The sequence below is a fragment of the Lates calcarifer genome, linkage group LG11, assembly GCF_001640805.2.
Source record: "Lates calcarifer isolate ASB-BC8 linkage group LG11, TLL_Latcal_v3, whole genome shotgun sequence".
Lineage (NCBI taxonomy): Eukaryota > Metazoa > Chordata > Actinopteri > Centropomidae > Lates > Lates calcarifer.
Window position 1 is genome coordinate 4,488,514 of NC_066843.1, and position 26,852 is coordinate 4,515,365.

Sequence of the window (26,852 nt, forward strand, 5' to 3'; positions counted from 1 at the left end):
TCTCTAATATCTGTAAAGTGAATTTTGTTTTTGTGTTGGCATTTTTAACATTTCAAATTTTATTAAAATTGTAGGGGAACCGCCTCCAGCTGGCCTGAATATTATTTCTAAAAGGAGTATTCACAGCAGTTGACAAAACAATCTTACCTCAAGGTCCATTTAGGGGCTGCACCGGAGCTTTCAAAAGTAACACTGGAGCTCCAGAACAGAGAATAAATGGACCCTGAGGTGAGACTGATTTTTCAGCTGCTGTTTCCAAGGTTACTTATGAACATTACATCTACATGAGGTCCTCAAAGTGCCACGACGTCATCCAAAGTAAAAAAGCTACTGAAAAGATCTTGAGCTGTTGGAAAACTGCAGTTTCCAATGGTCAAGCATCAGTTTTAAAACTCGATATTCACAGTTAGTTATGATACCTATAATTTAATGGCTAAATCAGTGACTATCCATGGTGATTTTGGACATGAAATGTGTGATTTTGACTCTGCTGAAGACATTTCTTTGCAGCATTTTCACAACTGACAGAAAAGCACAGGTGCCATTAATTGCATTTATTTTTAGCTGCGCTATAGATTAGTTGTTCCAGCTCCAGGGCCCTACACGTTTGCTACTGGGATACTTAATTCATGGTTTTAGTTACACCTGTGCCTTTCCTGTTTTGACAAGTAAAACTATCAACCAGAGAAAAGTTCAAAACCCTGACAAAAGTGGATTTATGTGTATTTATACAACACATTTAAAACCAAACAAATACAGAGAAAGAGTACAACTGGCTAATTAAAATGAAAATAAATCAGTACATAAGTACACAGGTCCAGTAGAGATATCACAATAAGTACATAATGATAAAGTGAAAGCAGTGGTGGAGAAATACTCTGTTACAATATATAAGTATTAGTATCATTTGAGTTTGTGTTTGTGTCACTCTGAGTCTCTTTGTTGTTGTTTCGTGTCTCTGTTGTCGTTTTGTGTCTGTTTATGTTCATTTCTAGTCGTTTTGTGCATCCGGTCGCTTTGCAGTCGTTTACTTGTTCGTCTTTGAAGCCATTTTCTGTCTCTTTGAAGTTGTTTTGTGTCTTCTCACAGAGTTCACTTCACACGGAAGCTCCCGAACAATTCGGTTGTTTAATCCCTACATGAGTAAACCGTAAAAGTCCAACATTTGTCTGATGTGTAGTGGGGTAAAGGTATAGATTGTCAGCAAATAGAATCAAGTAGAAGTACCTAAAACTGTGCTTTACTTTTCACCACTGTCGATAGGTGCAGCATGGATACCCTCGTGACTCAACAACACAACATCCTTTAGCATTAACATTCAAAATGATCAGGTTTGGTCGTTTACCTTTTTCATCTGTGGTGACTACACCGCCGTACAGCGGCTACCGGACGCCACCTACTGTTAAATGTATCGACTTGTGCATCACACTCGCAGTTACTGTAGCTTTCCTTAAGTGGCAGCGGGAGCGCGCTTCATGCACACACCTCCATCCTCCACTGTCCAGAAGCGCGCGGCCGGGTCTCCCACCCACGCAGCAGAAAGAGCTGCAGGGCGCGCGCTGGCTAAAGTTTAGCGGGCACAGAAAAGTTTGGTCATCGGTCAACTCACCGACAGCTTCAGGTCAGCCGTTCACGCTGCTAATGGGCTGCCTGTGTGCGCGCTCACGACGCTCTCAGGTTTGGAGATGTCGGTGCCGTCTCCGCGCTCCGGGTGACCGAGGGAAAAGTATTTTGTCTCCTAAAAGGAATCCAACTTAAAGGACAAAATGTCAAGGTAAGTCAGAAGAAATCAAGTCAAAAGTTGTCTTTGTTTAAAACAGAACTTCAGAGGAGTTCATCAGCTTTTAGTAGATTTATATTTTCAACTTGAAGATGTTTAAAAAGTCAGTTTATCTAAGTGGGAAAGTTTACTCGTGAGCACGGAGCTGGCTGTGTTTTATTGCTCTATCATCGTGAATATGGTGAAAAAATACATTTATTTGTAACTTGTTTGTTGGGCTGTCTGTCTGTGCCACGTTGCTTTTATTCAGGCTGAACAGTGACTGTTTTCCATGGTTCTCAAATTGAGACCCAGACCTCGTTTTAAAGGGGTTTTATGTGGTGGACACCTCACATACTGATACAATTGTATACGTCTTTTATGTACACCTTCTCAATTCTTCATAATTTTAAAGTTTTAATGCTCTTATGCTTTTTCACAGCCTCATTATCTCGTGTATCCTGTTAAATAGTTGTTTAGACAGAGTTTAGTTTATTATTTATTGTCTTTATCACAGCTCCACATACAGTTTTTTAAGCTCGGAGCCTTTGGATGTTTTTAGTTTAATGATTATTAATATTTTTCTCTCTTCCTATCCAGTGTGTGTGTGTGTATCTGTTGATCTGGTTGGGGGTGGGGGGGGGGGGTGCTGGATACAGCACAGCTACTCCTACAGGGATAAATAAAGTTGTATTGATTGACTGTAAACGCCAAGTTCAGCCCACACCTCATTAAACCAACACAGGGGATTATTTTAGTTTCACTTAAACTTTTTTCTTTCTGATAATTTTTTAAAGGTTTATCTTACTTAAGAAAAGACTTGTTATTTTGCAGAAGTATTCAGTACTACTACTGTAGTAGAAGTATTATCAACAGCAAGATATGTACTTTCCACCTGTTTGTCCTGAATTTGCAGAAAAATCATCTTAGTTTTTCTTTGGTAGAAGATGAACAATGTTTATTTCTCTAAATTGAATTTAAAAAACTGATTTAAATGCCAAACAAAAGCTTTGGTGTCGCTTTTAATCTGAAGAATGTGGGAGATATTTTGAGTGATGAAAGGTGAGCAGCCCTGTGGAGTTTTTCTGTCTCCTAAAACACTTCTAATCATGCTGTTTACCTTTTAGCAGTGGTTTTTTTTTAAGCTTTAAGAAAAACCACCAGCCTGTGAAAAGAAAAGGAGTCAAGAAAAGCTCTCGGGCATGAGAAAGACAGGAGAAATCCCTGTATGATACGGCGAGTGTAACACAAATTAATCAGATTAAAGAATTAACAGCATTCCATGGCTGAATCTCACATAATCATCCAAGGAAAAATGCAGGTTTTCAATGTTTTAATGTTGAAAGTTCAGCTTTCCGGTGGTAATTTGTGCCTCTGACAGGATACAAAACTGCTTTCAAAATGTCATGACTAATTACAAATCAATTAAACTCCACAAACAGAGCTGTCTTGGTTTCCATTGATAGCTTCCCTCTAGAGAATTTACACACATACGCACAAGCAGTCAGGTGGGGCAGGACGGGTTAATGAGTGACTACACCGGGCAGAGGGCAGGTATATTTTACAGCCTTGGAGAAGAGCTAAATGTTGGAATATGTCACCTAAATTAAACTGCAGATAATCCAAAAAGAAACATCAGCCTGGACTGAGAACATCGGACGGTAAGAGGTCAAAGTTCATGAGGGATTTCTTTGTTTGAGGGTTTAGATGTGTGTGTATTGTGGGTCAAAACAGGAATATCCTCACGGGTTTTCAAGCTGTTGACTTTGTGACTGCTTGTTTAAGTTGAATAGAATTAATATAATCTATGTCGTTGGTCACAGGTTGTCCCAACTTAACAAAAAGTCTCAATCTGTTCTCATTATGAAGTGCAAACAAAGCACAAGTGCACCTCAGCTTTCTATGTGCTCAGATAAAGATCAGTTTTATGTGTGCAGAGTAGGTGTGCCATATTTAAAAACAGACAAAACACTGCTGATTGTATTCTCCTCTCCATGGGTATAGAGGTGTATTGTATTGTGCTTCAACAGCAAAAAAGGGAACTTATTCTTGCAGAAATATCCTCAAGTGTGACGATAATGTCGCTCGACACCAGTTTGATGTCACCCAATCAGGCTGAAACCACCAATTATTCTCCCCTCGACAGATGAGCACTCGTCCATAATCGAGCTCGGACAATCAGCCGGCCCTGATTGGACTCTTTCCCTCTCGACGAGTTGCTGCCTGCAGCCGCTGTGGGAGCCGGAGTCACCATGGAGACGGTGGTGATTGTGGCCATCGGGGTGTTGGCTACCATTTTCCTGGCCTCCTTCATTGCCCTGGTGGTGGTGTGCAGACACCGCTACTGCCACCCTCACGACCTGCTGCACCACTTCGACTCCAAGTCAGTCAATCAACGTGAAGCCTTGAAATCTGTATCAGACGGGAAGTGTCATTATGTGGCAGGTTCACGACTTCTGTCAGAGTTTAGGCTCTTATTTAAATGTTCATAAATATACAACTTTCTTAGAATCCAGTAAACTCTCAAACAAATGAAATACGAAATATTAGTAAATGAAATATAAGATTATAAGAGTGAAACATCCTTATTTACACTAGGAAGGAAGGCAAAAAACTGGACAAACTGGACACATCACCCATCTTTCCTTCTTTCCTCTGTTGTGTTTCCCAGACCCACAGTTGATCTGATTGGAGCCATGGAGACTCAGAGTGAGCCATCGGAGCTGGAGCTGGACGACGTGGTCATCACCAACCCTCACATCGAGGCTATCCTGGAGAACGAGGACTGGATAGAAGACGCTTCGTATGTCTGAACAGTTGCAGCATGGCAGGACATAAGTTTAGATGTCGATGTTGCTTCTATCAGTGCTTCTGTTTCATCAGTGCCATAAATCTCAGCTAATGCTGTGAATTCTTCTCCAACAGCGGTCTGGTCTCTCACTGCATCTCCATCCTAAAGGTAATGGAAGTTCTTCCTCACTCCTTACATACATTCATCTGAGTTTCACTGAGTTACTAAATTACAGCTGCAAGTTATGATTGTTTTCATTATCAGTTAATCAGAAGATTATTTGAGTAATTTATTAAATGTTTAGTCTATAAAACATCAGAAAAATGTCCATCGTAATATCTGAGAGCACAGGGTAGTGATATCAAATGTTTTGTTTTGTCTAAGAAACATTCCAGACCTCAAAATATTTAACTCACTATGATGTAAGACCAAGAAAAGAAGCAGCAAATTCTCACAGTTGAGAAGCTGGAGTTTCCTCCAGATTAGTTGTTTAGTCAATGAAAGATTCAAATAATAGAATTTTAAAATCTTCAAATATCTTGTTCAGTTCAAAACCCAAAGATATTTCATCTACTGTGATATGTGTGTGATATGTCTTATTTGATTCTCATTTGAGAGGCTGGAATCTGAATTTCTTGGGGGCATTTCTGCACTAGTTTTGCACCAAAAACGACTAAATATCACCAACATACAGTTCATGCACCATTCAGCTGTAACATTCAAAGTGGTAACTGGCTGATCGGTGAATCCTCATTTCAGATATCATTTTCTGCTCTGACTGACTCAATACTAACGCGTTGTATTTCCACATGCAGATCTGCCACACTTTGACTGAGAAGCTGGTTGCCATGACGATGGGCTCGGGGGCAAAGGTTAAAGCACCGGCCAGCCTGAGTGATATTATCACCGTGGCAAAACGCATCAGCCCGAGGTAACGTAAACAATTCACCGCGGCCTCACATCACCACGTTATACTGACTCAGACTTAACCCGCCTCCTCACACCGTCCTGTCCCGCAGGGTGGACGACGTGGTCAGATCCATGTACCCTCCTCTGGATCCAATCCTCCTGGATGCCAGGTAATCACATCTTGTTTTTTTTTTTCTTCCACCATTTAAAGAGGCTTTTTCTGCGACGTACTGCTCAGCTGATTGATTAGGCTTCTGACAGAGCTGGAGAGGAACAACCACATGACTTGATTTATCCATAATGTAATAATCTTTGAGATAAACAGAGATGTGATGGAGACTGGAATACAAATGCTCAAGTGTCACAGCAAATTGATGCTGCCGGGAAAACATTATAACTCAAAAGTTGGTGTTTTTCATCATTTACTGAAATTGAATTGGAACCTGCAATTTTTTATGTGCTGTGTTACTTCCATTCCTGCTCTGACTAACAGACTCTAAGCCTGTTTGTGCTTAATGTTTCTTTGAGAATAAGTGCTTTTCATCCAGCAGCAGCCTCCGCCCACCCCAAAAAATCTAGTTAAATCAAACCTATTTGTCCAATTCTTCCTCCTCAGGGCCACTGCTCTGCTCCTCTCAGTCAGCCACCTGGTGCTGGTCACCCGCAACGCCTGTCACATGTCGGGCAGCATGGACTGGATCGACCAGTCGCTCCACGCAGCTGAAGATCACATGGTGGTTTTGCGAGAGGCGGCGCTGGCCTCTGAACCGGAACGAGGCATACCTGGAGCTGACGCACAGAGAGAACAGGCCATTTAGAGCAGCCACAGATACAGACAGCAGGCAGAGGGGCGTGAAAATTTGTCCGTTTTAGCCCTGAGCTGCCTCGTTTCTAAAATCTGTACTCAGTTGATACAGGCACATATTTTTGCCAGACAGTGTTGAAAAGCTTCCTAAACTCACCATCCAAGGACTTCTGATCAGTAAACAGGCTGTGATGATGGATGCAGGGACTAGACTCTGTCCCTCGTTTAAAGAACAACCTCGGAGAATCATTTCTTTCATTACACACCTTGCATTCACTACGGTTACACAGTAAAGGCTGTAAAGTAGATGCCACGCTTTCATTTACACATAGTTTTTTTTGTACATAACCCTACAGAAGATGTTTTTTTAGAGCTCGTCTGTTAAAGATGTAAGCTGCCTGCAAGTGAAAGGCCTTTTGGAAATTTCTTCTTGAGTGCGCCATCACCCAGCGGTGGGCCTAAATCCAATCTCCCCAGCACCGCACAGTCACATGGAGGCTTAGTCAGCTAATCCATTCTGTGGAAAATAACACCCAGTTAGCTGGTGAGCTTCGACTCAGTGGACAGTGGAAGACTAACCTGACTTTTGGGGTCAGCGTGACTTGTGGAAGTTCAAAAACATCCCTCAGTTGCTCTCAAGCTGTTAGAAATCACCTGTCTGTGGGGTTTCTTCACAACTGTAGAGACCAACAGCAGTACTTTTAGAAAACGTTTTTCCAGTTCAGTAATGCCCTTTTAGTGTAAAACCTGGTATCTCTTACTTTTGAAAGTTATTAGCCATGCTACTGCCATGCTTTAGGGAGTCTGTCCAGCACTCCAGAATAAAATATGTCAACATCTACTGGATGGATTGGCACAAAAATTTGGTTCATGGTTCCCAGAGGATGAATCCCAATGACTTCAGTGATCCCCTGACTTTTCCTCTAGCACCACCAACAGAATGATTGGCACAAAAATCTGGGCAGACATTCATGTTTCCCTGAGGATGAATCATAATAACTTTGACAGTGCAAGACAGCAAGTCAAAAAAAGAAACACTTGTTCTTTAATTCAGACCCTAAAATGTTTGTAAGAAAATTGAAAATTTGCCCTGAAATTCAACTGTATCTGCTGTTTCTATCTACATGTGACCAGGAATAAGAAAAAGATACAAATATCAAAGCAGACCCAGAGATGCTAGGTACATGTGTTAGCGTTACAGTTGATTTTTCCCATCACAGATGCAGAGTTTTACACTGTAATGAGAGACACATTGTGTCTTTGTGTTTCGCCATGTCATGAGGATGTTTTGAACAGCGTGTTGATTGAGGTGAAGCAGAATTAGCGTGTTGTTTTGGGGCCAGAGGGATGTTACTGGAGCATGTCTACCTGTTCCCTCATGCATAGCTAATAGTGAATCCCCATGGAGCCCTAATAAGGCATTACCCACAGCCGCAGTGAGCACACGGGCTCCGGCTACAATACACATGGCACAAACCTTTGTACACAAAAGGCTGGCAGACAAATTAACACATCAGTACATCGAATATGACACAGCACTGTTAAATACACATCATAGATTATGGAGTCAAACGCGCATGGTGACAATCATTCAGTAGGAAAGAGAAGCAGCAGCTCTGTCAATCAAAAACTGTAGCTCTGAACACACACAATGTTTTGATGGAAAGGTATCAATTGGTGGAGGAAACATATAGAAAGTGGTTAGCTTTTTATTTTATTTTTTTCTTGTTTACATTGTTTATTAGCATTGATCTGTTTTTGTAAGCACTCCTTTGTTTTCTCATCCCTATCCCACAGTTTGTTACTGATGTCCTTGTACTCCCACACACCTTTTTTTCTTTTTATCTTTCATTGATTTGTACAGATAAAATGAAGTTTCATAGGAAAATGTGGTTGGTTTTTTTTTTTGTTTTGTTTTGTTTTGCTCTGGACGATAGCTACAGAGAGAAATCCATGTCCGATAAAATGTCCACACACTCGTACTAATTCGACATAAATAAAAGTGAATTTTTTCTTCTTTTTATTATGCTGTGTGTAGTCCTTTGTGCAACAACATGGTGGTAATATCCCCCCCTGTAATCTTCCTTTCATGATGGAGGAGGAAGTCCCTGCTGCAGGAGCATCAGTCAGCCTCCACATGTTCTCACTGTCTAGCAAAGCAACCCTTTGCTTTTCTTCAGATCAGTTTGCTTCCAGCTCGGGAGGGAGGCGTATTCATCTCTCTTCATTTCCAAAATAGTCTGAAACATAATTGTAGTGATTAAATTATGGGAAAAAAACATCAATTCATAAATAGAGAATAAATGTTAAGTTTTGACAAAACTTCCTCTTAGGATTTATCATCAGATTATAAACAAGAGCATCGATTTTCATTTGCAAAATCTGTTGAACGCTGCCGCCTGCTGGTGGAAAGACATCACTGCACCGAGCCAATGATGCAGGTGCTGCCCCTCCGTCAGTTTACCTGGAAGTCCTGGTCAGACAGGTAGACCTCCAGGTGCTGGGGGTCCACGCCTTCAGGTAAGGGGCTCCGCAGCAGCTCCTCCAGAGGGTACTGGGTCTTCATGAGCTGGGCCAGGGCGTCCTGCACCAAGGTCAGCTTTACCCTCCCTGTGTCACCCTGACACACATCAAACACACATCAAACAAGGAAAAAGATTATTATATTATTATTAATTAGACTACAAAATAGATATACAGGACACAAAAGAGAAAGCAGACATGTATTATAGATTGTGGATGTTAAAGATACTTAATTATCTTAAGTATCTCTTTGAAAAAACTAATTACCATTCAACTAATATGGTTTTTGATCTTCCAAAGCTTTAAAATTTACCTTTAAAGTCAAAAAACCCACAAGCATTGAATGTTCACAACAAGATGAGAGAAAGCTTGCATTGGAAGAATGGAGTTTTCAGTCTGCTTTTAAGTAGTGTTAATGTTGGAGCATGTCTAATACAATCTGGCAGCGTCTTCCAGGAGCTGGAATCCGAGCTTTTGGTTTATCTCTGAGCAATTAAAGGGCCTGAGCTAGAAGACCTGAAGAGTACTGAGAGGTGGTGTGGAGCAAGAACATTCAGAGCTTCATAAACAAAAGAGTAAAATATTGTAGTGTATTCTGAGACTGACTGTATGCAGAGAGAAGTCGCCCACACACACATACACCAGAGGAATACACAACATCTGGCCTCACTACAAGATGATAAACTGATCATATAACTGCATGGTGCCTGTACCTGTGTGGGGGGTCCCAGGCTCCTCTCCCAGCGGGGGAAGACATTAGTGAAGGTGAGAGGTTCACACCCCTCAAAGATGAGGTAAGCCTGAGGCGGGCGTCTTGGGTTCATCTCTGGGAGGCAGACAACAGCACATTTTTAAACTCATCGAGTACCAGCAACGGTTTGTTTTCATTTCTAAGTCCATTGCTGTCAAACTTCCCCCTCCCCCTACCTTTGCAGTACTGCAGCGCTGTTTCCATGGCACATCTCCTCTCATTGTGCCAGCGGCTCCAGGCCGAGGCTGAGCTCTCTGTCTGCTCAGGCTGACCCCTCTGCCACAGGTAGACCTCCAGACGGTTGTCGAGCAGGAACAAGGCTGGAGGACAGACAAGAGAGACAGAGGAAACACTGGATGATAAGCAGAATTAAATCAGTTTAACATCAGTTAAGTTGGACTTGAATGTTCCTGTAGGATGTTTGGGTTTTAAATAAGCAACATTATAAAGCTCCAACAATTAGAAACAACACCTTTGAGGATTTCAACAACTGAGAGTTGAATTAAAGAGTAAAAGACCAAAGTTTAGTATGTTGTGGTGTAGTTTTGTGTTTTCTGCTCTCACCTGGCTGCGGTACAGAGTACAGGCTCTCCTGGACAAACGGCATAGCCATCACGAGCCCCGGCAGCCGGCTTGGACTCTGCAGCTCTTCGCCCCGGAAGCTCCCAGAGGAGGCGCTCAGATGGAAGAGACGAGGTGTGAAGTTATACTTTCCTGGATCTGAGAGGAGACGAATGTGTATTTTTTAACTGAAAGCTGAGAGAAATGTCCTGAGTGAATAGAAACAAAATGAGTGTTGTTCTCTACCCTGCAGCATGCAGTCATAAGCCTTCCTATCCATCTGTCCTAGTGCTGTCCAGAAGTCTGCAGGCTCTGAACCTTCGTCTACCGCCTGCACCTTCACAGGACTGCTTTTGCTGAGACCCAGTTCTGGTGGAGACCTGATACACAAACACACACCACAAATGTTAAGAACATAACTGGCTTCTACAATCTTTTAAAAGCCATCCAGTATATGTGACTTACATTTGAGTGAGACGCTCCACTACCCTCTTGCTAACCTCTCTGGTGCTGGCCTGGGCTTTGCAGCCAGTCCAGAGGTACAGCACCCCCTGCTGGCTGTTCAGCAGGACAACAGAGCCCCTGGAGCGCAGACCTGCACAGCAGCAATCCACCTCTAACAGAGATGCCTCCTCTGGGAGCTCCCCTCGCACACTGAACAGACGCCACTCTGCCACAAGAAAAACAGTAAAATACAAACATTTCAAAACATGAATGAGTAAAATAAGAAGAAAACAAGCTGAACTGAATGTACCTGTATTTGTGGAGGTCTCCTCTCGCTTGCCCTTATGAATGACCAGGCCTCCCTGGAAAAGCTGCAGGAAACAGGGAGGTTCTTTTCCCTGAGGAACAACCACCTTAAAGGAACAACACAACAAACACAAAGGCTGTAAGAAATGACAATCCTGAAGGAGGGAAACTGAGAATGTACATGTAACAGCTGCTATAACTCAAAAATGTATTTAATTCATCAGAAATAATAAATACACTGTTCTTTATTTTATTCCTTTTGCACAGTCTGTGAAGACAGCTGGGCTCTTACAGTAGGTTGCAGGTGTAGTAGGTGATTCATTCACTTACCTGTGATTCTTCCTGGATGTTCATCCCAATAGACAGGAAGGCAGCAGTGTCACGTCCACTGACGCTGGAGTGACGGCCCCGCCACAGGAAGAAGGCAGTGTTTTCTTTTTGTCTACACTCATCGGAACTGTTTATCTTATCTGCAGCAGAGGATGAAGACATTTATATTTCAGGCAGTTGATGTTGTCGTCTGAATCAAATCACATTACTCTTAATGCATCAAAAATAACAAAGAAATTAAAAGTAAAGAGTGTGAACATCACTAACCAACAGTGCTGATGCTGTACGTCCAGCGGATGACGTAGGAGTCGCCCTCGTGAAGCTGTCCCGTGCTCTCCACGGGAATTTCACTGTCGTCAAACTCCTGGACGTGCCAGGTGTCGACTGCGACCGTGTTGAGCTTCATCTGACGTCCTTCCTCCAGCGTGATGACGCCGTGACCCCTCTGGACATCGACCCCGCCCAGCACGTTGTGGACCAGACCGTCTCCTTCCAGCGACTGGCCCGACACCAGAGACTTGGCATCGCAGGGGCCCAAGAGGTCTGACGCTGGGGAGACGGACTGGGAAGCTTGAACTGGGACAGACTGTGGAGAAAGGGAGCAGACAGTTCAAATGGTTAAATGAAGATTACAAAAAAACCAAACTTTCTGACACGTATTGGGTTATTTTAAGATGTGATGAAGGGCTGCTTTCTCTGTATGTGTCTCATCAACTACTATTGAAGTGATTTCCTTCATTTCCCAGATGCTTAATTGCACTTACTGTGATACTTGCAGAGGGAATTAGATATAAACAAGAGAGAGGACTTTTCAAGTAGTGAAGACTCTTTTCCTTAATCAAGCATTAGACATTAGAGCAAAATGACAGCCCTACAAAGAAGATGTTTACTGCTCATGTTATTTTAGAAGTGATCTAATTGTCTCTGCTACTGTAGCTGTGAGGAAAACATCTTGCATTGCGAACAGATGACCTTTACTCTGTCTTTGCAGGATGGGTTTTATCCTTGAAGCTGTAATATTTTGTGATGTTCGTCCCTTGATCATTGTATAATCCTCCATGTCTGAGTCCCTGAAAACATGATGAACGGCTTCAAAGCAGATTAAGGTCTGAAAGTGAATTTTAAAACCTAGAATCAACCACACACAGTGAAGAGCTGAAGTTACTTGTTTTGATTAAGAAGCCATATATGACTCCTGATCACTCTGCATGGCTGACTCTGAACCATCAAACTGTGACATGAACCTCTGTCTCCTTGCTCTCTGCAGCAGCGTCCTCCCCGCCTTCGCTCCCGCTCGTCCAGTCCTTAAACTTCTCTCTGAACAGAGCCGTTTCGTTGTGCTCTGAGAGGACGCCGAACAGCGCCCAGCTGGGACGACCCACTCCCCTCCTGGGTAGAGAGGGAAAGGTGAGCGAACAAATGTCCTGAAACCGTGAGAGTGAACACAAACCTCTGAGTTTTGAGGCCCATACAGTTGGAATACAGTAAACTTTAAAACAAAACAACCATCTCTCACCAGCTGCACTCCAGCAAGCCATTGAGTGTAACAGACATATAAGGGCATGCTGGGATTTTACAGTATGTCATGTGAACACACTGCAGTATGCTGGGGTTTCTCCATGTGCAGTGTTGGAATTAAACCCATTTGTTTTGGTTTTACTGTAAGCCCTACAGGCAGACCTATGGGGTTCTGCTGCATGCACCGTAAACTTAATGTTGTATCCATCTCTTTGTTTTTACTGTGTGCACACTGAGTACTTACAGTCACTCTCTGTTGTCTCTGGTATCTACTCTTATTTTTCACTGTGAAGTACAGACTAAAAGCTTTATTCGTTTCATCGCCTGCGGTGTGAACTTACAGCTGTATGCTGGGGTTACACTGCGTGGGATCCAGTGGGTTGACTCGACAGTTGCTGTAGTCATAAGCTCCGACCCACACCTGGTGAGTCAGCTGGAGAGCAACGCTCCTCCTGCCGAGGGAAACATCCTGTCCATGCCACAGGTACACCTCACTGCCGAAATCAAACACCAGAGCCTGGAAACACACACACACACACACACACACACACACACACACATACACACACACAGAGGCACATATCTTTGAGTTCTACAATATAATCCTACATTTGAGAAACGGCACAAAGCCTTAAACAAAAAAAGAGAATTGAAACTCAGACCTCAGTGGCGCTCAGCAGGGAGATGGTGGGGATGGAGGCCCAGGCTTGTTCATGAGGCACCAGCCTGTTCTCCACCAGCCTGTACACACAGTTGGACTCCACCACACCGTGTTCATAGAACTCATCCTCCTCTGGAGCACCAGCTCCTGTAGGCAGAAGCAAACAGTAAACCATGCTGTACAATCCATACGTACATACGTCTTTCATTTTCACTTTTTTCTGTTCTGTTTTCCGGTCAAGTGGGTCTTGTTACCATTTGTGTGTTAAATTTAAAGACATTTTGACCTCTGACCTCTGTATTGTGTCCTTCCTCCTAGAAGGTTCCAGAAGTCTGCAGCCACGCTGCCGTCAGAGTTCAGCCCCTCCTCCAGGTGGACGACCTGGGAGGCCTGACAGCCGAGGTCCCTCTGACTCTGGATGATTGATGCCAGCTCCGAGGCCTGAAAAACAAACAGAGTCTGTACTGCCCCCGTAAAACACACATCCAGTACAAGACTGGCTAGCAACAGAACAGCTTACAACATCTGTCGCACCAAATTCTGTGGCTCATCAAACTGTAAAACAATAAAGACCTTTTTCACAGCAGCCATTTTGGCGTGGCTTCCTGATGGAGCTGAGCCATCGCTAATGAAATCTGTTTCAGCAGAGATTTCCTGCTGCGACAAGTCATAATGTCTGCCGTGAAAAGGTCTATTAAGAATTTCAGCTACATTACCACTGCAAATATTGTTACCATACTTTACCACATACTTTATTTTGGTGGCAGCTATCACCTTAAATGGCGCCTTCATAGTATTTAGAGAGGGATTTATGTAGAGCACTAACACCTCACTGACAGTATTTGATTGCCACTTTTTCATGTAATTAATTCTCTAACATCACAGAATCCAAAATCTACCAAAACTCATTTATTACAAATTAAAGTGTGTAATGAAGTGGTCACAGATCTTTATCAGGTCACAGAATGTGGTGAAACACCAGATGTTCTCTCCTCATGTCAGTTGTCTGACATCAACATCGTTGAATGTGCCACAGAAGAAAACAATGTTTACGTACAAACACTTTACTTCAGGTCTCCTTATTTAACATTTATATGTGGCATAAAACACAAAACACTGTAGCACATTATAATGAGGTAATAAGGACATTTTTATTTGTGAGAAATGATAACTTCTCCTATAGGTGGAGTTATAGTTGTTGACAAATACATTAACAAACAGTTAGATGCACTTACATCTACATTACAGTGAGTTATAAACCATTTACTAAATGTTTATGTGAGCAAATAAATGCTGTTTTAAGTATAATCCTCTGGAATATGTTACTTATTTCAGTTTTAGTTGACACAACTTTTTTCTGCAAGAGATAAATTCTGATTCTGATTCTGATCCTGATGAGTGAACACACTAAACTTTGTGTTTAATGTATAATAAAAGAGAACATAGACACTGGTGAGTGTGAACTGAAAGCACAAAGCATCTGTGGCATTAAATGTGAAACACAAATATGGAAATTGTGTTATATAATTACAGTATCATTACCATTGTAAATCTCTATAGAGAATAATCTCCAGCTTTTAATGTATGAGCAGATAATTTTATGCAAACAACATGTTACTGTCTGGTTTGTACCTTGGCTTTCTCCTGTTCGTTAGCAAACTCTCCGCTCCACAAGATGCAGTGCTCCGGTGTGACCAGCAGGAAGCAGTCTCCACTGTTCAGCGACCGCACTGAGGGCTCCACCAGACGCACCTGGACATGCCGCCTGCCTGTCAGCACAGGCTGTGGTTAATAAACACCTGAACACATCATTCAGACACACACACAAACCAAGTCTTTTCAGACCTTTGATGTGAATGAGCATCAGGCTGCTGAAGGGAGGATAAGTCTTGGTGGTCACAGTGTCTGAGGAGAGGATGAAGTCTTCTGATCTGGGATGTGAATCTGAATTCTTAGACTCTGCAGAGAGGAACAAACACAAGATGAAAGAGCTGAGGAACAAAAAAAGATGACAAAATAAACGAAAGTAAATAAGACATTTGACTCACTCTTCTCTGCCTGGATCCTCTCCTCAGCAGCTGTGTTGACTCTCTCGCCCATGTAGTCCTGCCTGATGTCCTCTCTGGCAGCGAGAGCCCTCAGAGGGTTCCTGGAGCCCTGAGTCCGACGGGACGGACGCACCGACCGCCTGTGTTCTGCCACAGCTGAGGTCAGTCTGCACACACACACAAACACAGAGTTTTGCTTACAGTCACTCTCAGCTTCTTTCTGTCCTAATTTCTACTACAAATTTTTAGATTTTAAATAAAGTTTTGTAAATACCAAATCATTATAAATAAAGTGAAAACCAAGACCTCCTGTGGTTTACCATCATGAAAACTAGTTATAATTTTAGAGACCATCACATATACACTATGATAAAATCCATTCTATCTCAAAAGCTAATAATCTCACAGTCTGTGTTAAACCAGGCTCACATGGGTGTGTTGGTCTGGCAGAGGACACCCAGGTCCTGCTCACTCTCTGTGGCAGCAACCCCTCCACAGGGTGGTGGGGCGCAGGCGGAGGGCGGCGAGTGATCCCTGTAGAAACCTCCATCGAACGCGCTGGATTCGTCCACAGGCGTCTCCTCTTTCATCTCCTGTGGAGCTGACAGGAGACAGAAAGATAATACTTTAATAACATTAATGAAGCTTTATATGACGGACTACAGGATGTTTATATCTTACCTTCAACCTCCATCACAGGCTGCAGGCAGGTCTCTGTTTGACCAACAGAACAAACAGTTTAGAGAGAAACAAACAGGAAACTGATGTTGAGCCTGAAATATGAGTTTGTATTGTTGAACTGATGCTGTTCTAACCTTCATGTGTACATGTTGGAGCCTCAGTGGTCTCTCTTGTCATGAGACGTCTCATTTGTGTCTGATTCGAGCCAAGGTGAAACACAAAGGGCTGGAGTCAGAAACACAAACCATTTAAGGATGCAGATATTATGAGAGTGAAGCAGAGTGATTATGCACACCTCTCGTGGTCATGTGTCCACTCTCCTGCTGCTGTGCGTCCGTCTCCTCGCCTCTGTCCGTCTGAAACAGCTCATCCTCAACTCCCCTACCCTACACAGCCAGAGAACATATATGTGTTAAGATACAGGGGGAGTTCTCATGTAGTCCTGAACATCAAAATGTGAATAAAAACTAAAACCTTCTGTCTCCACTGAGGCTGACTCGGGTTCTTTGTGGGAGAGGAGACTTCTTGTGCCTCAAAGGACTGATTTGTCTGAGAGAACAGGGATGAAAAGGAAACAGGTGAGTTCATGACCAGAAGGAAAAAAAATAATGCACAACTAGAGCTGAATGAATCTGATTGAGTTTGGAACAATAAACAAACACGAGTGCTCAGACGTTAGCCAGACTATAGTCTCATTATTTTGAATGGGGGTGGACAAAATAATAGGAACACCTGTCAACATAAGACAGTGCAGTTCAGCAGCACCACAGACTACATCCTCCAAAATGATCAGTGTTGAATCTGAGAATCGAAATATAGCAGGAGAGATTTACTGTGTCTAAAAACTTTAGGAAAAGTTTCACCTGCATTTTTTTGTTTATCTTAACAGCAGAAACAAATGAGAAACATGCAGAGAGGGAAACATGCACTCCATGTTCTTGATAATCATGACAAAACACCAGGTTTGCGCCTTTTGTTACACGTTGTTAAAAATCGAATTTGGAGGGTGGGGTGTGTGTGTTTCCTGATTTCCTGATTCCAAAAAGGGGGAATGATAGAAAAAGGTGTGTTACCACTAGTGTTGGAGAACAAAGACAATCAGAGAACAGAATTAACAGAAACAAGACTGGCAACTGTGAAATGAGAAGCTGTGATCTCTCACTTCAGAAAAAAAAGCACCAGATTTGACTCGTTAGCGTGAGTGAAACTTCACACGTCAGCTGTAAAACCCACATCCACCTGAATCTGTGCGACGACGACAAAAAAAACTTTTCACTGCATACAAAACACCGCAAATCCAAAAACCCAAACAGTTCTGATTAATCTGCCATGCACCGGCTCACACTGTTACCTGATTGAAACACATGATATATTGGGGCGTACTGCTAGAATAGACAGAGGCAAAGACGGGTTCCTGGGAGAGAGGAGGAATTAGGAGAGAGAGCAGCTAAAGCTATTTAAAAATTAGTCCAAAAAAAAGTGTTTTCATGATGGAGATTCAGACGGATTTATGTGATTCAAAGCATTATTTAAAGACTCACCCAGCACTGAGGATTAACACTTTCAGCGTGAAGGTTTTCTGTCTCTTCCTACAGAGATGAGGGAAAACAGGGGGGTTGAGTTAAATTAAAATGTTGCTATAATACACACACATACATGTACACACTCACATACTGTCACCATGATGCAGCTGAGATGAGAAGGTTGTAAAAGGGTCAAGATTTAACCACCAGAATAATCAGTCTGTTTACATTCCTCACCACGCTGTGAGACAGTCAAACCCACCTCAGTACATAAACACTAACCAGCCTGGATATATTCCCCAGTAACTCAAGTCTGATCTCAAGACATTTAGCACATACCAAATCCAGAGTGCTGTTGCTAAGAGATGCTATATCTGGTTTCAATGGCACGACAGATGCTCAAATCTAACCACAGGCTTTTTCTCTCTCTCTCTGGGCTCGAGGATGGGGAGGAAGAGTGAACCCGCTAACCTCAAACCGCAACACTGGATTTTATTTGTGATATTTTTGTACTGGTTTCTGATACGATTCAACCTGTTTGAAGAACATATGTTCCTGCCTCATGTTCTCCTAAAAACAAATCGTTGCTGAGACACAAAGGAGATTAGGTCACTGCAGCAGAAAAGGTCATTTCCAGACGTCAGAGTTCTGTTTTGCTTTTAATATTTTTATCTGTCAGGACAGAGGATATCTGCTTGTAGCTAATGTTTGGGTTTATTATCTGAAATAAGCCCAAAATACTCCTGAGGGTAAAGATAATGGAGACAAATTTTCCTATCTGATAGAAACATGCCTTTTTATTTCCTCTGTGGAGGAGATGGTTTTGTTTTCACCTGCGTCTATTGGTTTATTTGTTCATTTGTCAGGATTAGACAAAAAGTACCAAACTGATTTGGACCAATTTTGGTAAAGTGATGAGGCCTGGACCAAAGGAGAACCCATTAAATTTAGGTGCAGATCCGGTTAAAGAGACGGGGGAGGGGTTGGAAAGAGAATAAGGCCTGGAAACTTTGATGTGGGGATCCCAAAATGGTTTGCAGAGATAGAGTCAGGAGACTTAAAGCTTTCAAACAATGAATAATTTGTGATGGCTGTGTGAAGACTGAGTCCAGTAGCACCACCAAGGCCAAAGCGACCCACAGGTGGGACGGAGGTGTATTTTAAAAGGTTAAAGATGGATGCTGCCGACTGTGTCGACTCTACTGCTACACTGTAAACCCTCTGCTGACCATTAAACTTTATCCCTCTCTGCTGACAGTCTGAAACCCACCGGCTCCACACAGGACTCTAAGAGGATTAAAGATTATAGAGGCGACAAAATGATGGCAATTACAAAGTGCTGCCCTTTACAGACTGCACAGGTTGTGATTCTGCAGCTGTTATTTGGCCCAGTGAGATTCTGGTTGTGCATACTGAGGACATCTTTACAGTGACAGTGTGTCTGTCTCTTACCTTACTACTGCTGCTGTGGGTCGTCTCCTGCAGTGTAGAGGTGCCATCTGCCAGAGTAACCTGAACATGTCCTGTGGCTGTGGTTTCTTTAGTGATCTTCCTCGCAGTCTCTTTCTCATCCTGTCTCCTTTTAGACGGATTACACAGTGTATTTAATATAGAGATAGAAAACATCACAACACAACAAAAAAAATGACTTCCAGTTTAGTTTTCATCCTGAAATTGCTGATGGAATCTGTTTAATTTGATCATTTTTGCAGCTGCAAATATTCAGTGTTTTCCCAGATTATCATCTTCAAAATGATAAGTGTAGCACCAACTAGCCAATATTACATTTTGACTTAATGTCGGTCACTTACAGGACTCTTCTGTTTGTGTCTGAGCTGCACTCCACAGAGGAGACCGGCCTCTCCTCCTGAGCAGCGTCCTGCTCTGACGAGGCTCTTATTGGAGTACAGGCGATGGTTTCCCTCCTGTTTCGAGCCCTCTGCCTCCATGGAGCAGCAGTCACAGAGCCTCCCTCCACGCTCGAAGCCTCACGTCTCTCTCTCCGCGGCGGTGCAGCAATTTCCTGCCTCTCTGTCCCCTCCGTCCTCTCCTGTATCACTGCTCCTTCTCCACAACCTCCGCCGTTGTGTTCATGGCTGTGCGGTGCGTCCGTCTGACCGCCCTCCATCCTGCTCCACTCTGAGCCTCCGGAGCGGCTCTTCTTCAGGATGCCTCTCAAGCCGGGCTCAGAGTCGTAGCGCTGCAGGCCCTGCTGGCCAGGACTGGGCTCTGTGTCCGGTCTTGGCTGCGAAAGACGTACCTCACTGGGTTTTAGGTTGACAGACGAGGCCTGCTGTCTGTCGGACAGATGAGGGGACAAACTGAAGGCAGGAAGCTGTACGGGGCCTTTCTGGAGCTGAACACAGATAAAGAGAGGAAGATAAAGATAACTACTTAACATATAGTGACTGGAAATAGATTTTGACTTGATTTTATTGACGTCAAACTCACCAGGCTGACCTCCTCCACAGTGATGGGCTGTGTGCGGTACCGAGCCCCCTTCTGCCTTCGCCTCTCTGGGGGTGCGTCGGGATGTCCGGTTTCTTGCATCCCCGGCAGGGACAGTTTGTTGAAGAGGGCCAGCTTCTCACTCATGCTCAGCCTGCAGCTCTCGTCACCGTCCTCCACGGACTCATCCTGCACGCTCTGAGACTCCACTGGAAGTGCTGGTTTGGGGGCGCTGTGGGGAATAATCACATGATATAAAACAGGTTTGCATTTAAAAGATAAGGCTGGTGATAGTGTATATTTTACTTTGTGTCAACAAATCCAGCCTCATTTATTGTATTCCTCTGTGCCACAGAACTTCACTGTTGTCCAAATACTTTTTTTTAACCATTTTTTAAACCATTTGCCTGAAGAGGTAGAATTATTATTATCATTATTGTGAAAATAAAATAAAATAAAATAATAAAATAAAAAATTGTGTAGCTGTCCTTATACTTTCTTCTCCTGTTAATCATCTTGGAGGAGACGCAACATCCCAGGTAGGAAAGTATTAGAAACCTCTGCTGTAAATACTCACTACCGCACCAAATGTATCAATGTATGGCTGCAAATTGTCCTGAACAAATGCACCATTTACTGCAAACTGCAGTGCCCAGCTGTTTTATGGCTGAACTGAAACTGTAACCTGTTTATTAAGATTCACATCTTCAGTAGGAACTCATGTCCTTGGGGCAAAAGCAGATCATTCTCAACCTTTTTACCATATGATGCCTTAAAAAGAAATAATATCTATTTAATAATATTCATTTGTCATTGTTTCAGTCCTTGGAGCGTTTCATTTGAACCGTTCTTACCATTTTATCTGAAAAGTCACATTAAGATTAAAGGTTTTGATTCTGTTAATCATCTCATGGCCCCTTAGAAGTTCACTCTGGTTTAAGAAATCTTTTGTAAATACTAAACTGTCTCTGGAAATAACTGAGCTTTTAAAATAAACTGAAACTGTATATTGTGACTTGTTTTGAAAGATTTGCATTGGTGTTAGTCTTTAGACAGTAAGAAAAAAACAGAATAACACCAGCCTTACCCTTTAAACACATGAAGGTCATCACCAAATGGCTAACCTAAAAAATGATGGAACAGATGTCTAAGGTAATGACGTGTAAATATCAGTTTGTATTGGCCATTAAGCTAATAAACTAATGCTAATATGTGACCCAGTCTTGCACACTGGGATCAATAACACTGCATCACTTTCCATCTTCACCAGACTTCACCACAGCCCACCTGATCGCCACCATTTCCTCACAGGTGATTGGCTGAGTAAGGAAGCGATGGTCGTTGCCACGTCGCACCCTGCGTTCATGACAGACGCTGCCCGATCGAGGCTTCAGGAAGGCCGAGGCCTCGGGGGCTGCAGACTTCTCCAGCTCCTGCAGAGGAGGCAGAGAGGGCGTTAATATCAACATCCAGGTGGACCCCAACATTCAGGTCGAATAGCAGCTTCAATCAACACTCTCCACCTGCTGAATAAGTAATAAGAGGGACCACAGAGATGGCAGTGAAAACTCCCTCTCCTCATGGCTCCTGTTCTATTTGTATGGACAGAGGGAGGGAGGGGAGGCCGGTCGGATAGCTGGTGAATAAAGCAGCTAGCTGTAAGGTGGAGTGTCCTGGCAACGTGGATTGAATGCCAGCCCAACAGGTCACAGTGTAACCAGAGCTGTGCCGGCTTCAGTTACCTCCCCGCCTGCCTCCACAGAGCAGAAGGCTAATTATAACACAGCTGCTATGGTTGTTAACGGCAATACAGTGTCTGGCACATTTACACCTGATGCTTCAGGACTAAAAAACAGACATGTAGGAACAGATATCACAACTGTTGAGGAGAAAATCTTGTATTGTGCTTCATCTTTTAGTTCTGACTCTAACTAGTTTCAGGACTGTTTTGTATTTAGTGCGTGATAAATTTAGTCCTTCTTTTAATAAGCGCAGACAGACACACTGTAGGATCAAACCAAACTGTGCATCCAGGGGCAGCACCTGTTTGACCATTCATATTCCCTCAACATGATCAGGTTGTGTTCTGCACGCTCAGCAACGTCTCAACATACGTTTCAGGCTGTAAGGTGAGCAGCTGAGGTGACTGTCAGGGACGGATGAAGCTTTCTCTTTAACTGTTTAATGTAGTTCTTGACAACCTATCAGCAGTCCATAATATCGGCTTTAAATCCAGCATGGGACACGACATGGGCATGCCTTATTAAAGGATAATATTAATGATAGCAGTTCTGGTTAGACAAGTTGATCCAGGATCAGACATCCTGTTAGCAGCTCAATCATCATGAGTAAACTTTCAGAACGCCTTTAATTACTCTGCTGTGGCTGTAAAAGACAGCGTGTCTACATCTCATTGCAGGGAAGAGCCATGACAGTGAATCATTTTTAGCAGCAGGTGTTAGCTCGGAGAAAAATAAGCAGGTCACGAACAGCAATAAGGATCCTGTTACAGTGCAGAGACCAACATAGACTTACTTTAAACAAAGACATCTTGGCCGCCACGCTCATTTTGGCTCTGTCGTCTGTTTTCACATCAGCTACAAGAGGAAAAGACATGAATCATCCAGTCACAAAGATTTACAAACAAATAAACACAAACTGTTTGATTTCTCTCATATACCTCGGGCGTTATCTGACAGCATTAAAGAGAACTGCTGGTGATCAAACAGGCTTTGAAATAAACAGAGAGGGACTGCAGTTTCTGACACTCGAGCCACAAACCAAACAAGTTTCTGGTGTCAGTCCTTAAAGGTGGAGAGTAGAAAGCACTTTGAGGTAATTACACTTTCCATTTTCTGCCATTTTATACTTCCACTGGAGATTTTCACACATTTACAAAGATGATTGTCTTATAAAATGACTCCACATTGTTAAATATTTAACCAACCAAAGAGACATTTCTCCTCTAAACTTCTCAGATGGTTTCTTCTTGATGATTTCATGATGTATTGCTTTTGAACATCCAGTCTCTCAGATGTGACCTCTTGAATAGTTAATTGCTTTGAGATGTTTATCACCCGGCATGGACTGGGATGGTTAACCACACTACATGCTGTATGGGTGTGGTGTCCATTTTTAACTATTTAGACCTGACGAAGATTTGACTGGGATCAAAACATTGTCTTTTTGAATACATCATGTGGCTTAGAGTCAGTGTGAAGGCGTTACAGCTTCTCCCCTGCCTCATTAATCCTCTCACGACCCCTCAGATTTACGTCGGGCCTGACCCCTACTGGACTAAACTACCAAACTGTAAATAAAGCAGTTAAAACTAGCTCTACCTTCACCAGCTACAACAGTATATGCTGGTTATGTATTCATATAGAGTTGTGCTGGCATTTTTATTTAAGGAAACTTTCTTTTTTCCTCTACAAGAATTCTGAGTATTCACTTTATATCCATTTACTTTAGAAGTAGATTTAAAGAGCAGAACTGGTTACAGATTACACACTAATACATCATCTCTGAAGAGAAGCACTATTTATCCCCTAACTTGACACATTAATAGTTGAATGCACAGCTTTTCCATCAGTATACAGTGAGAGTGATCCCTTCATGTGAGGCTGTGAGACATCTCACACTAATATTAGACTAATATCTCTGACCTGCAGGAGCTAAACTACCAGGTAGGTAGAAAACAAAACCCATAACTGCGGCATATGGCCTGAAATTAACAGTCTCAATAGCAACTTGTTTCCATGGTTGTGCTGTAAATTCTCTGTAAGTCAATCTTTGTAAAGACTTGCTCACAATCTTTTTATGGTGGGGTGAAGAGGGGGACTGACTTAGCAGAGCTCTGCCGCTCACATGGTTTTGTGGAGACGTAAATCTGTCATCGCTGAGGAGATTAAACATTGTGAGCCTAAAAATACAAACTGATTTATTTCATGAGCTATTAAATGAGTTTATGGGGGAAACTGGATGCACACTCCAAGTATTTGTTTTGTATGCAACATGTGAAGAGAATGTTTTATATTTTATGTCCTGACTGTCAGCCTGTATATCTCTCACACTTTTCCCTCCTGCCATCACTCTCATCATGTTTACATTGTTGGTTTGTGCTGCTGTGACCTTGTCCCCCTCTGTGTCACAGGTCACAGAGCCCGTGCACCATAGCTTTGTCTCTAAGCACAATAACAATCTGTACTATCCAAGCCAGGCAGGAAGACGGCTTTACCTTTACAGTTCTCCTCTTCCTCTGCATCCAACAGCCTGGAAGAGTAAAAGGAGGCAAAAGATGAGGTCACCAGGTGAAATATGAACGGGGGAGGAGATGTGGATTTTAATCTCCAGCTCCTGTGTGTTCTCTTTCAGATCCTGCTCTCAGCGCACAATGTACGTCTTTGTGCTTCAGCATGCAGCTCAGACAGTCAAGATACTGTGTCATATTTGCATGCTCAGTAAAGCAACACTGTGGAGGTCATGAAAGAGGATAAAGACATGCAAACCACAACCACCTGTGGGCTTTTATGTAAAGGTGCTGCACAAACAAAAAAACATAAGCCAAGTGTTAGCACATAATATGTTATGATGTTGTGTCCATAATTGGTGATTGTCCAATAAAGTAGGTGGAACCCCATGCATTATATTTTTAGTGTGTCACTGCAAAAAATGTCACTGCAAACAGCATCTTCTTTGGTAAAAAAACAAACCAGGTGCATCATCTGCAGCGCTCGCACCATGCCCACAGCAAACAGCCCCTACCCGCTGCTCTCCTCCATCTCATTGGCTGTGATCGGCTGTGTCCTGAAGCGTTCGCTAGTCTTGCGACCGCCACCTGACCCACCGGGGAGGTAACGGCGGGCACGTCGCCGGCCCCCCTCCGTGCCTGGCTTCACAGCCAGGTCCAGAGAGGACGTGGCTCGCCCAGCATCGGGGCAGCTGGCGTCCACACACACACATACACACACACACACACACAGAGATGAGGAGGAGGAAAGGGAAGAAGATGTTGAGGCGAAGGCAAATATTGTCACAGAGGTACACAGTCTGATAGTGACAGTCTGGATCACACACATGCAGGTGACCCTACACTTTCTCAGGCTGCGCTCCGCTCCCCGTCTGTTGCAGGAGGGCACTTCTCAACTGGCCTACCGACACCCGAGTGTGGAGCTGTGGGACATCGAGTCCACCAGGGACGAGGTGCCCCTCCCCACTCAGCATGCTGGCAGAGTCCTGGGAACCCTGCCTGGAGGGGGCGGGAGTGAGGGGAAGGAGGTAAGGATGCAAGAGTGGGGAACGCTCTCGGAAAAAACATATGACCTCGAACCTTTCCATCCAAATGTTGCCTCAAAGAGGTCAAATGCTCCAAAAGGTGAAAGGTGCAACGTTGTAACTTTTTTTCTGAGAGTAAAAGAGATGGCCAGTAAAAGCCAGCTCCAAGAACACGCATCCAGACCATGTCATGATGGGAAAGTGTCAGAATGGGAGAGTACCAACTCTCAACTGCAAGGGAAGAATCAGACTGGCTTTAAAACTCCCTGCTGGGACCCACTGATTTAGACCTCTTAGTTTTAATTAGCAACAAAGGCCGCAGAGCAACTGGTGAAGTCAAGGATCTGGTGCTGCTGAAAGGTCACTGGGAAGAAAATGACCAAGCTTAAAAACTGGCTGTACCCCTTAGGTTACTAAACAGGTGGAATTTACTCTGAAAATTTCAGAAAACCTTCAACGACTCTGTCAAACGCAAAAAAATGTATATGAAATGTTTTTATAAATGCAGCCAGAGAGTCATTCCTTTACTCATTCCTTGTTCTTGAACCTAATATCAAGATCCAATTTAAATCCACGTCTGGTGTGAAAGTAAATAGAAGTAGAAAGCTGTTCAGGAGCAGTGACTACAAACAAAGAGATCAGATTGTTTTTATGCCTCTGAAGAAAAGAACAACCTACTCATATGTACGTTCTGAATAAATTATATAGAAATGATAATGTAGTCATGTCCCACTTACATCCTGAATACAGAGACTGTGACTGTTACCAAGACAGCAACTACATCCTCTGTGACAATACCAACACTATGTGTTGATGTCAGGGTGAGAAAGGTTGAGGCAGGTGACAGGTGTCATCAGAGTTATGAAGTGGCCACGTTGCTTTATTGGTACTTGGACAAATTGGGCTCAGAACACCTGCTTCCTTTGACATCCATGTTCACAACCAAGAACTGATACAGACACCTTCCCTGTGCTGCAGCTACACTGCAACATTTCTCACTAACAACTCCATTTTCTGCTGGTGGCAGTGACAAAATCTCACTGGTAATTGATAAGGGTAATCATTTATGGTTTTCACGGACTTTGTTTAAGTTGTTCCCAGCTGCAGGGAAATAAAGCTCCATTCTAAAATAAGAAATAATAATGAGTGTATGCTTCCTGCAACGCTCCACCGGTTTCCATTCGCCCACTCAATGAAGTCATCATCCACTCCAAGATAGTGACTCACCTTCCCAGGTAGCTGGACTCTGCAGGAGTGTCTGCCTCCAGTCCATTTGTAACCCCTCGCGTTCTGCCATTAACTCTTTCACTCAGACCATCCGAGTTCAGTGTCCCTCTGTGGGCTTGGCTCGCCGGGTCCTGCGCCTCTTTCCCATCCCTCCTCACCCACTTGGAAGGAAGCTCCTCCATATTGCCGTAACGCTCAGCCAGTTCTCGCCTCCTCTCGGCCTTGTAACGAGCGATCCGCTCTGATCTGGGCTCCAGGACCGGGTTCTCCATGGCGTCCATGTCCCTTGGAAG

The 26,852-nt window shown here is 43.3% G+C and overlaps 2 protein-coding genes across 3 annotated transcripts; one reads left to right on the forward strand and one right to left on the reverse strand.

Moving 5' to 3' along the window:
• The first annotated feature begins 1,630 nt into the window (after positions 1 to 1,630).
• On the forward strand, positions 1,631 to 8,287 carry tmem98 (transmembrane protein 98). 2 transcript variants are annotated; one of them, XM_018660608.2, is made up of 7 exons: positions 1,631 to 1,774; positions 3,906 to 4,142; positions 4,431 to 4,562; positions 4,685 to 4,718; positions 5,366 to 5,481; positions 5,570 to 5,629; positions 6,076 to 8,287. In XM_018660608.2, the coding sequence occupies exons 2-7, from the start codon at positions 4,012 to 4,014 to the stop codon at positions 6,275 to 6,277; spliced, it is 675 nt and encodes a 224-aa protein (XP_018516124.1). In that variant the 5' UTR covers positions 1,631 to 1,774; positions 3,906 to 4,011; the 3' UTR covers positions 6,278 to 8,287. The 2 variants fall into 2 exon arrangements, with proteins under 2 accessions (XP_018516124.1, XP_018516125.1); XM_018660609.2 differs by lacking the exon at positions 1,631 to 1,774 and adding an exon at positions 3,153 to 3,420.
• svilc (supervillin c) lies at positions 7,958 to 26,852 on the reverse strand (the record flags this gene model as incomplete). Its single annotated transcript, XM_051074064.1, has 32 exons — positions 7,958 to 8,504; positions 8,729 to 8,884; positions 9,501 to 9,613; positions 9,715 to 9,858; positions 10,103 to 10,258; positions 10,346 to 10,479; positions 10,565 to 10,769; positions 10,854 to 10,956; positions 11,180 to 11,319; positions 11,447 to 11,765; positions 12,424 to 12,568; positions 13,039 to 13,214; positions 13,360 to 13,505; positions 13,652 to 13,799; positions 14,991 to 15,127; positions 15,204 to 15,317; positions 15,407 to 15,573; positions 15,836 to 16,007; positions 16,088 to 16,120; positions 16,383 to 16,473; positions 16,562 to 16,636; positions 17,439 to 17,501; positions 17,629 to 17,676; positions 19,063 to 19,189; positions 19,422 to 19,966; positions 20,062 to 20,290; positions 21,346 to 21,491; positions 22,594 to 22,655; positions 24,296 to 24,330; positions 24,823 to 24,999; positions 25,151 to 25,306; positions 26,560 to 26,852. Coding segments are annotated over 32 exons (4,845 nt in total), but the record flags the coding sequence as incomplete, so codon positions are not given.

Coding starts and splice junctions, on each gene's coding strand:
- tmem98 (XM_018660608.2), top strand. CDS start 4,012: ATGGAGACGGTGGTGATTGTGGCCATCGGGGTGTTGGCTACCATTTTC. Junction 4,719..5,365: donor ACTGCATCTCCATCCTAAAG/GTAATGGAAGTT, acceptor TTCCACATGCAG/ATCTGCCACACTTTGACTGA. Junction 5,630..6,075: donor CCAATCCTCCTGGATGCCAG/GTAATCACATCT, acceptor CTTCCTCCTCAG/GGCCACTGCTCTGCTCCTCT.